General features: G+C 37.4%; 1 protein-coding gene across 1 annotated transcript; it reads left to right on the forward strand.

Moving 5' to 3' along the window:
- Nucleotides 1-6,444: 6,444 nt before the first annotated feature.
- LOC132793221 (uncharacterized) lies at nucleotides 6,445-7,061 on the forward strand. The gene is made up of 3 exons (XM_060802958.1): nucleotides 6,445-6,524; nucleotides 6,589-6,693; nucleotides 6,755-7,061. The coding sequence occupies exons 1-3, from the start codon at nucleotides 6,470-6,472 to the stop codon at nucleotides 6,895-6,897; spliced, it is 303 nt and encodes a 100-aa protein (XP_060658941.1). The 5' UTR covers nucleotides 6,445-6,469; the 3' UTR covers nucleotides 6,898-7,061.
- The last annotated feature ends 3,961 nt before the right edge of the window (nucleotides 7,062-11,022 follow it).

Below are 11,022 nucleotides of genomic sequence, written 5' to 3' on the forward strand. Positions count from 1 at the left end.
TTGCATAGTATGTAATACATAACTGCAAGCCATGAGTACATCTTACATCTCATACAACAATAACTTGTAATAAATTTGGTGGCGGCTGTTGCTGTCGGTTCTTAGTTGCTTTGATTGTGAATATGGTGTATTATGTACTATTTGGCATATTTTGAATACTATATCGATTCATTTTAGTATTTTTGGTATATTAATTTGGTATAATTTCACAGTGGCTTTCTTGCTATATTTTAATCTCTATTTCACATTCTAATCACACTTCATTGCCCAGTTGCTAATAAGTGTAAAATTAGGTTCCGCAATCGAGAACGTTTATCGATAGCAACTATAACTAACAATACTAAATATCGCAGATCTTAATACATAACTAAGTCAATACAAATCAGCGCGTAGGTTCCGTATTCAGCATTCAATTTTCAACATATATTATAGTTCAGATTAATATTAATGTATATCTGAAGTATTTAATGTTGTGCTAACTGAGTTAATATGAACTTACAACTCGTAACCGATAGATACTCTACATATCCGTGCCTTGCTTCGTTGGCATTAGGAAAAATCCTGTTGGTATTGAGGAATCGTGCAGAATTTGTTTTTTGTGCCCAGTGACATAATTCAGAATCGTATTCTTTATAATAATTAATCTAATTAACAAATGTATTTCATTTTTTTTTTTTTATTTGAAGATGTAAAGTGTAAATTTAAAATTTCAAGATTTCGTAAATCTCTTGCAAACAATATAAATATCTTATTCGAACTTGAGATATAAGTTTTAGCAAGAAAAACAAGTCGAAATCTCCACAGTGCGCTGGAAGAAGCAAGGACATCCAACCGCTATTAATTAGCATTTACTGCAATCCAACTTACTGCTTAAATATTAATTCTTTCGATGGCAATTGTTTCACAGAACTCGCGTTGAAATTACAAATAAAAAACCACCAAATCTAAAACTCCCAAGATATAGATTATAATACAAACAACTTTTTCGAAATTAAAAGACTATTAAAATGGTTCACTGCACCCTGTTGGATTGGATTATATGCTTTGTTTTGCTCATAATCTTAGTCAGTTTCGTAGATATCGTAAACACAATTTGCCAGTTTAAAGTCAGTGCAGAAAGATAGTCAGGAATTTCACTCACCGCATTTGCATAATAACAACTTGTATTCCTTGCGGTCTTTGTGTTGCGTTTTTCACCTGGCTGCAAAATCGATTGCAATTTGTCGCATAGTGTCCGAGCATTTCGCACCTTGCTACTATGTGGCTTACCCGACAATTGGGTCAAATGCGTAAGACTTACTGTAACTCCTGTGCAATCGGTTACATTGAACGCCAAAGGTAAAGCCAGCCACTTGGTTTTAGGGTTATTTTGTCTCGGCTTCATTTTTATTTCCCCTTTTTTTTTCGTGCTTTTGTGTTTTGTGTGTGGCAGTAAATTGCAAATCAAAGGGTTCAAACTGAGAGCAGGCCTCAAACGCTTGAAAGCAATTACGAATTCCGGCTGTCATTTTGCTGGCGAACCGGAAGTAATTATCATGGCAAACAAAGCGCAACAGAGACGGTACCCACAGCTAACCGCACAGCACATCTCCAGCTAAAGCTACAACAACAACAACAACAACAACATCGACATCTACAAGAACTAACACACCATTACATACATTTTGCGCCTTTGCGACAACTTAGCCCGGGTCCGGCTTCGACTACGAGTTTGTCCTCATTATCAAGTTAATTATGTGTGTATATGTGTGTGTGTGTGTTTCCTATAACAATGTGTAGATTGTGTAAGTATGTGTGTATGTGTGTGTAACCAAAGGTAATTACAGCAACGCTTCCATTGCGAGGCAGCAGCCGCCTTGTTTGGTTGTCAATGATGTTCCTTGTTCTTCATCGAGTTTTACACCTTCGCCTCATTGTAATTAATTCGCAAGGCGGCTGCCCTAATGATGTGGTTCGGTCTATTTACGGTGATGAATATCTCTTGCGGAACGTACTAAAGGATCCGCCTCTGACCCGCCCATCAGATTAAGCACAAGTCATTTGCAAATTCATTCATTCTATCTCAATATGTGTGCTCCTAGTAACTTAAAGTTACACCATTCGAAGCATTAATGAAACCATGATTAATGTTTGCCTATTAAGCGATTGCAAACAAAACTAATTAAATCTTAATACAAAAATATTGAACAAAGTTATTTTCATTACTTAACTTTGAACATATGAGTAATTCTCTGACGGATGTCACGTGCCACCATCTTTACAGTAAAAAAAAAAAAAATAACCTAAAACAATTTAAAAAAAAAGGGTTTTTTTATAGCTCTAGATTAGTACTTTAATTAGAGCTAAGAATGGTTTTGGAATTTTTGTTCTGTTTTGTTTTCTGGTCTGATAATTGTGGAAATTAATAAATTCGTACGCAAAACCAAAAAATTAAAAAAATTTATATATTTTATCGTAAAAGAAAACAAGTTCCTAAATCAATCTTAACTCTAAAAATAGTGCAAAGCTTTAAGAATAACCATCACTTAAAAGATGGTCGCAAGCGACATCAGTCAGAGAATTACACATATATTGTTATATTATATTTTCACAAGTATTTTTATTTTTATTCTTTATATATGACTCTAAATTATATCATTCGAAGCATTATTGAAATATTGATTTATACTTGCCTATAAAGCGATTGCAAACTAATCTAATAAAATCTTGTAAGTTATTTTTGAAGAATATTTTCGAATATATTATTATTTTTATTTTTATACCCGCTACCCGCGGGTATCTCACAGTCGAGCACACTCGACACTTTAATGAAAACATGATTAACGTTTGCCTATTTTATTGCAAATAAAACTAATTAAATCGTAATTCAAAAATATTGAAAAAAGTTATTTTTATTACTTAACTCTTCTTAACTCTGGATATATGTATGTATATTGTATGTATTGTATTTTTGCAAGTACTTTTATTTGTATTCTTAAAAAACTAATTAAATCGTAATACAAAAATATTGAATAAAACACTTTTTGTTGCTATTTAAACTCTGGATATATTATAAAGCCTACAAAGCGATTGTAAACAAAACTAATAAAATCTTTGAAAAATTTGAATATTTCCACACGTATTATTATTTCCACGTTTTATGAATGCCAACTGTTTGAACTTCAAACTTTGAAGTAGAAGTATGGCTTTTAAATGCCACTTACTAGCATTTCTTTCTCTGTTCCGCAATTCACACTCTCCATCGCCGTTCATTATCAAAGACCCAACTCAATGCTTATCCTAAAGGTTAATTACATTTATCCAAACGCAACTGACCCCGCAGGACATTGACTTAATTTCCCCAGCGTTTTTTTTTTCACTTGCTTTTTGTGCCTTTTATTTGGTGCCTGCCTTTATTTCTGTCTGCTTCAGACTTTTTTTTGTGCGCTTTTTAATTTTTTAATACCTAAAAAATACAGCAGCAAAATCGAGGCAGAATGGGCCTGTAAAGCGCTGCCAGCGATTTGGGCGATTTCAGTATAAATTTCTTTCTTTCTGGGATTTTTTTTTGTCTTCCTCCTCTACTGGCTTCTCTGTTCTCAGTTCTCAGTTGTGTGTTCTCTGGTTTATGTTGTGCTCGTTCGAGCGCCTAAATGGTAATTAAAAATTGTTGCATTGCCGCTCGAATGCGTCTAAAATTTATTTAGTTTGGCGCTTTTGTAATTTGCGTTTGTTTTCACTTTTCGCTGCTTTCATTTCTACTTTCGGCAAATTTAAAGTCGAAAATGTTTTCAGACACCATAAATTTAATGACTTCAAAGATAGAGAAATTAAGCAATTTAAAAATGCAAAACGAGGAACGAGAAAGCTCAAAAATGAAGTTCAGTTTAGTTAGTAAATGGAAAAGTGAAAAAGTTTTGACAGCTTCTCTGATTTTTGTTGCAGTTTAAAGCTGGATTCCAATTTGCATGAAATGTTTCACAATCGCACAAGAGCAAACCGCTCACTTTATTTTCAATTTCTGGGCCAGTCTTTCAGAGCGGCCAGCTCTCGACCAACTCACCAAACCGTATCACGTAGAGCTTGGCACTTCCGTCTCTGTTTTTGACGTGCTCTATTTTTTTGTTGTTCCTGGCTGCGCTGTGCTGTGTGTTCCACCCAAATTGCCAAAATCGAATGTACTGCCAAATAAATTTTGATTTGACAGCAAATGTTCGGAGAGAATGGTTACTTTTGTTAGGCGTCAGCACGTTTGCTGGCGCTGAATTTGGATGCGCCGGACGTGCAGGTGCAGGTGCAGGAAGGGTAGTAAGGCAAAGGCTAGAAAGCTGAATCACATGACGAAGTTGCCTAGAGCCCAGAGACTCGCTGTGAGCGCTGCTTGCGTGAAGTGTTGAGGCCAGTTGCATACCCCAAAATCCGCCACAGTTGCGAGCTGCGCTTTAGCTGGGGACAGAATCAAATCCTAATCCTTATATACGCAATGCTTGTCACTACTGCTGCTCCTGCTGCTGTTTGCTGCAATAATGGCAGTTATTCTGCACCAGCTGCAGCCGTGGCAACGAGAACCGTAACGTGTTATGAAACATTGCATAAAGTTAAGCACACTCTTTCCATTCTCTCTGGAGCTGTACAGCAAGAACTACGACTTTGGAATGCACTAAGGTCTGTTTAAAATGAGTATTTACACTATGTGTGCTTATTTCCAGTTAAAGTATTGTATTATTTTTCAGAGGGTTAAAGCCAGAATTTCAATTCATGGGAGAATATTCGCCTTTTATAGTATAGTTATATTCTAAAATATAGTTTGAAGCTTAGCTCAGTAAATAAAGATGTAGCGAATCATTTTGCAATGTGGTCGAAAGTCCTAGGTTCATTTATCCCAGTCACTTTAAAAATTTAATAAAAAAAAAAAATTAAAAATTAATATAAAAATAATTTCTATTACTTTATTTATTTTTTTTGTTAACAATCTAAATTTAATGCATGTTTGTTTTGTATTCGAAATTTTGAGTTCAGGACTCAATTTCAATAATATTGTCATGAATTTCCAGAATTTAGGATGAAATGTTTTTTGGAATAAACCAGCAATCCATGATTTGAAAAATTCTTTGAACATATTATTTAACAGTGAAGTACATTTAATGTTAGATATAACCTAGTGAGATGTTATACAGAACACTTCCTATACGAGGTGAAAGACTCACTTGTTCTCCAGCATGTTGCGTGTTCACATGCAAAAAAATTAAAAACAACTACAAATCCGAGAGCAGTGCCACTCGCTAGCGGAGTGGCTCATTCAAGCATTGCGAGCTTAAATATTTTATTTCATTACGTCAGAAGGCAAGCGCAGCGGATTCACGCGGATAAATGCTTAGGGATGGAGTGAGGGAAGCATAAGAGATAAAGCGAGCGAGACAGAAAGGGACAGAAAGAGAGAGAGAGAGAGAGATTAACCACACAAAGCTGAGCGCTAAGTTAAGCGCGGGGTAGAAAGGTCCGATGGGATTTTGAAAAGGATGCTCTTCTATGGCTACCTGCCATTGAAGCTTCTTTGATTTCGTTTGAGTGTGTGAGCGTGTGAGTGTGTGGGGGATGCAAGAATGTATGCATGTTGGATAGGACTGAATTACATGCTCTGTATGCAGATTTTTGATTCCAAGTGGCTCTTAAAGTGCGCAATAGAAAACTGGCAAGACTAATGAAGTATAATTATGAAGAAACTGCTACTTACATCCATGAATTAAAACGGTTACATTTACTCAAAATTCATTCATTCACTTGTCATAGCTCAACAAGTACTTATACACTGGCAAAAAATTTGAATGCAGAGTAAGATGCATGCACTTGAGCTACTTTAGAGACATTTAATTTATCCTTTGCCATCTTTTTACTTTTTTACCGACAAAAAGCAAAGAAAATCCTCATAAATGGATCGCAGAAAACGATTTATCGTACGCTTCCTCCTCCAATTAGACTCAGTCCACATTAAATGCTTATGCAAGTAATTATAGTATACTGTTTTTTTTTTGTTTTCTGCAGTGGTCACGATGTTCCTTCTCTCAACACTCTCTCGAACTTAGCTCTCACGCAAGCCAAAGCGCACGACATACTTAAAATACGTCTTGATATAATAGTAGAGTAAATTTCTTGGGGCGTCGCCAATAATTTCGTCAATATTATTGTTTAGTTTTATGTATAAATAAGTTAAGAGTTACCCATAGGACGATATTGATATATGAGCTAAAGACATGCAATGCGGCAAATGATAAACGGCCCCAAAACAGTTGCAGCTAAATTACGGATTGCCATACTGTTTTGCTAAATATAAAAATAATATTATAAGTATTCATTGCCAATTGAATAAATTCAAAAAGCAATGGATTACAGACTAGTTGCGCAAGCTGATTTTACTTCTCAGTCATTTCAAATGGCACAACTATTCAAAAATCAGTTGCCCATAACATTTTGAGGAGAAGAAGTTAAAGCCATGCGAAGTCAAACTGCAATTAACGATTTTAGAAATCAGCCAGGACAAATCGAAGGTTGGCATTGTAAATATTTGCAAATGAAATACGACAGCTACTGACATGAAAATCAACCCAACAGTTGCGAGTAGAAGTCACAACGCCAACGATGGCGAAGCAGAAGCATCCAAATATAACTTTATGGTGGTAATTGCCACTGTGACCTGGTTGTTGCTCACCTGTATAAGTGAGTTTAGTGCAGTACAAGGAATTCGATTGACAGGCCACAGAACGTGTATTGTTTGCAGGTGTCTTCATTTATTGCTGCAATTACTGGGAAATGTGCAAATCCCAGAGGAGAAGGGCAAGGAGAGTGCCGGAGGAAGACTTCGAATTGGAACTGGAGCAACAGAGTATGCTTCTCTCCCAGACTAACGATGGCTGCTCCTGAGCGATTGAGCTGAGCTGCAATTGCAGTTATACTTGAGGATAGGGATTAGCAGAAAAGCGAAGTGAGACTGGAAGGTCGCCATCCGCTAGATATTTTACCATGAGAACAAAGCGAATAAGTAAAAAGTTTTTAAAAAGCCAAAATAAGAGAAGGTCACCAGGAGAGTTAAAGTGGGTAGAGGAAGGTCAGCAGCTGCAGTAAGCTGCTAGCGTTCATCTGCGGGCAATATGGTGACGTGGAGCTTCCATTTCCGTTTCCGTAAACTAAATTCCACACAGAGAGAAAGAACGAGAGAGCGAGAGACACACACTAGGAAAAACTCCATGTGCTGCTGTTTCCTTTTGTGCTTTTCGTCTTCGTTTGTAGCGCTGTTTTTCTATGAACTTTTTCTTTTCACTTTTGCCTTTTGCCTTCGGAGCTCTGGTCCAAGAAAAAAAAAAGAAAGAAAAAAACGAAAATATTTTATTACAGCTACAGCTACAGCTCAAGTGAAGTATGTTTCAGGTTCGGTCCTTCGTTCCTTTGCTGTATTCTACTAAAATAGCGCCTTTTATGCAAATTCACAATACCACCCGAGGGGTAATAAGGGGTGTGCCTGAGCTAACATGACTTCCGCTACGTAACTGGCTTAATTTCGAGAGGAAGAACGAGAGCAAAGCGCACAGCAACAAGAATTAAAAGCAATCTTGCAAAAGGTGAAAAATGTGCTGTATATGAGCTTTTCCTTCAGTATCTCCTTGGATTGACTCATAAATATGAACAGCGCTCTATTCACTATTAATACGTATACGAATACATGGTACATATTTTATAGATATCTGCTCTTTTAACTATGTATTACTTTAGTTCTGCTGTAAACTCATTTCATATGAAGAATGCCTAAAAGTTTGTTAGCTTTTTCGGCCAGCTTTGTTTAAATTAATAAAACAACAGACAATTTAACGCACTTTGTCGTACAAACAATAACTAAAATGAACTAAATTTTGCAGAGCAGCGGCAACAAAAACATAAAGCAAACAGCCGAAAAGTATGCTTTAACTTTGCGCATTACATAAATTCACACACACACACACACACATGTACGCATTCTCACAAACACAGTCGACAAAAGGAAAGGCTGAGTGGGACCAGGGAGGGGGAAAACTAGAGAAAGAGCCATAACATTTATCATGACCACTTAAGGATGCTTAAAATACACAAGAAGCAAGCACACACCCAGCCCTGGATGAGGGGGCGACTGGTTGGTTTGTTGGAGGGTGTGGAAAGCTACCATCCAGCAACCAGCAATAACAACAACAATACGCTTTGTTAAATCAATTTGATAAACTGTCAATAATGCGCCATAATTTAATGTGCTCCCCCCCGTAAGAACTCGTGGCCCAACAACAAGAGGAGAGAGAGAGAGAGAGAGAGAGAGCGCACGCCTGAAGTTGTTTTCAGATTTCCTTTGACTGTTGTCATACGCAATTATGATGAACTTGGGGCTCATCCACATCCTCTGACAGCTGCCCTATTAGCACTTTGTAAAGCAAGGACAAATTTTTGGTTTGCTGGACAAGCGAAATGTTTGATTTTGAAAAGATATCCCAAAGATGGACAAAGTGGAGGGTAGTTCTACAAAAGTGTCATAAAGCAAAGGCACATAAACAGATGGATCAGGAAGAGTGGCAAGAGCTAGACATGAAGATGGCACTGAGGCAGGAGCAGCAGATAACAATGGCAAACGGCGCATTTGACGCTGGCGAAAATGGTGAGAATGATGACGACGACGACGACGACGACAACGACGAAGACGATGACAACGACAAAAACAATGAGCAAAGGAGCAGCTCCAATAGAATGTAGGGCTAGGGCAATGTTGGGGTGTATTTCCTTGCTATGTGCGTGCGTGCCTTGAATCCTTTTGTGCTGTTGAGGGGGGCTGTTCGGGTTGTTCGTGCTGTTGGAAACGACCTTCATAAAACAAACACGCTGATAATGAGTGCCAGTCGAAGTGGCAGCTCGGTGCTAACGTCCCCGGCCCAAGAATGGGAAGGAGATAGATAGAGGAAGAGGCGAAGTATACCGAGTATCTTTGGACTGAGGTAGCTGCGGAAGTGGAAGTGGAAGATGGCATCGCAGTCAGGAAGCGCATATTCAGTGCCAGGCGCCATTTGCCTTCTGCTAATGTGAAGAGTTTCCAGGCTGCGTCTTTAGAAAAGGTCCTGTGAGTGCAACTAACTAGCCGATAATCGACATTTGATTTGGTGCGGCACAAACTTTCAGTTGGGTGTTGGCAGTTCGGAATGCGAATGCGAATGCGAATGCGAAAGGGAATCGGAATCGGAATGGGAATGAATTTAGCAAGGGTTGAGAGTAAGAATGAGTTAACAAAACGACAACGGAATATCTTCCTATGCATATTTACGAAAGTATTAAAGTATGCCACAATTTAACTGTGAATGTTGAGCTACTCAAGTGAATTATTTAGTATTCGTTTGTGTTTTATGAATAATTTAATTATTTTTGCAATTGTCACAAAAACTTGACTAAATATTTAATGCGTCACTTAAGAAATATTTAACCACAAATTTATTTGTTTGCCTGATTTGTCGACATTCATAAATATATTATAGAGAAAAGTTTGACTCAATTAGAATGTCAAGGAATAAACAATTAGAAATTCAATATGACTTTAAAAACAAAAATAACAGCTTTATATAACTTGTTAGTCATGCGTCTAAATAAAAAAGTGACAATCAAAATAAGTGAATTAAAGACGTAAAGACTCTGTTGATTTACATTCTAATTTAAGGTGCATCTTCGTTTTTCACGTAATTTCTTTTGAGTTTCTGCACAAATGCACTTCAGACTGATTTAGTCCGTGGCCATTGTGTCTGGATCACAAGGACTCGCTTAGCTAAGGCTGAGAACACGGCCATGACAGAATCACCATTGTCAAGAGGTTTTTGCGACAGACAAACAAACAAACAAGAAAATCATGAACAACAAAAGGGAAACAGCGAACGTGTAAAAGGGTTTAAATTCCCTTTTGCAAGAGCTTGCCAGAGGTGAGAGGGGCGTAATAACGGGTGGGCGTGGTAAGCTCTTGAGACACAGTCAAATGCATGCGAACTTGTTTGATATGCACTTCACTTGCCGTAGGCTTAATTATTGCCACGAAAAGGCGGAAAAGGTTATTCCAGAATGTTGTATAAAGATACTTTATAGCTATTCTCTTTCTGCTCGACCCTCTTTTCTCTCTTCAAATTATAGCTTATAAATACTTTTTAGCCTTTTTACAATTTATGCTTGAAATGAAAATGCAAACATGATTTTTCGATTGTTTTTAAGCTGTTTTCATGTGTTTTTGTGTGATGCAAGTTGTTTTCAATTCATTTGCGCGTATCATACTTATATAGTAAGATGTCTTTGAAATTGCCTCTGAAATAAATCAAATAGGTCACACTGAAAGACTGATTAGCTCAAGACCCCATCATACGTAAATATGTTATGTGTGAATACAACTGATACTAAAAGAGAACTTCAGACCTTTGAAAGTCGAAAGTCGTGCCAAATATGGAATTTAATTTTGGAGCAACACAACACAACTTGTTACTATAAATAACATCATATTTGTAATAGGCTGATGAAGCACTCGCAACTGTTGCCAAAGTTTTCCTCCTCAAACTTTTCCGGTTGACTCGCAGCAGTCGCAGTCGTAGTCACAGTCGCTGTCTGCGTCGTTGTTGACGTCGACGTCGACGTCGACTTCATCGTCGTCGTCTGTCTGCTTTTCCGTGATTTTTCGACATTCCGACACTTGTTTTTGGCCTAAGTGATTTAGGTAAAAGTTTTGCGCTCATCCCCCAAAAAAAAAACAGCGAAAATGTTTCACTAAACAAGAGGAAAACTTTTGTTGTGCATAATCGCTGCTCTTCCCACCGGAAACGGCGCAACGGAAACCGTTTGCTGAAACTGTATTTTTGCAAATGAATTTGAAATCTCACTGCCTTCTTAGAATATTAATGCTGTCTGGCTTTTGCAGGCAGTTAACATAATTTGAATAAAGCAAAATCAATGTGTACTCACTTGCTACTTGGGTGATTAGTTGGCATCTCTAAACAGTGAGTGCGTGTAGAGCAA

Source organism: Drosophila nasuta, chromosome 3 (genome assembly GCF_023558535.2).
Source record: "Drosophila nasuta strain 15112-1781.00 chromosome 3, ASM2355853v1, whole genome shotgun sequence".
Lineage (NCBI taxonomy): Eukaryota > Metazoa > Arthropoda > Insecta > Diptera > Drosophilidae > Drosophila > Drosophila nasuta.

What these genes read in the sequence shown, in the direction of transcription:
- LOC132793221 (XM_060802958.1), top strand. Translation starts at nt 6,470, where the DNA reads ATGCGAAGTCAAACTGCAATTAACGATTTTAGAAATCAGCCAGGACAA. An exon ending in TCAGCCAGGACAAATCGAAG is followed by an intron (nt 6,525 to 6,588) that starts GTTGGCATTGTA and finishes TCAACCCAACAG; the next exon opens with TTGCGAGTAGAAGTCACAAC. An exon ending in GTTGTTGCTCACCTGTATAA is followed by an intron (nt 6,694 to 6,754) that starts GTGAGTTTAGTG and finishes TATTGTTTGCAG; the next exon opens with GTGTCTTCATTTATTGCTGC.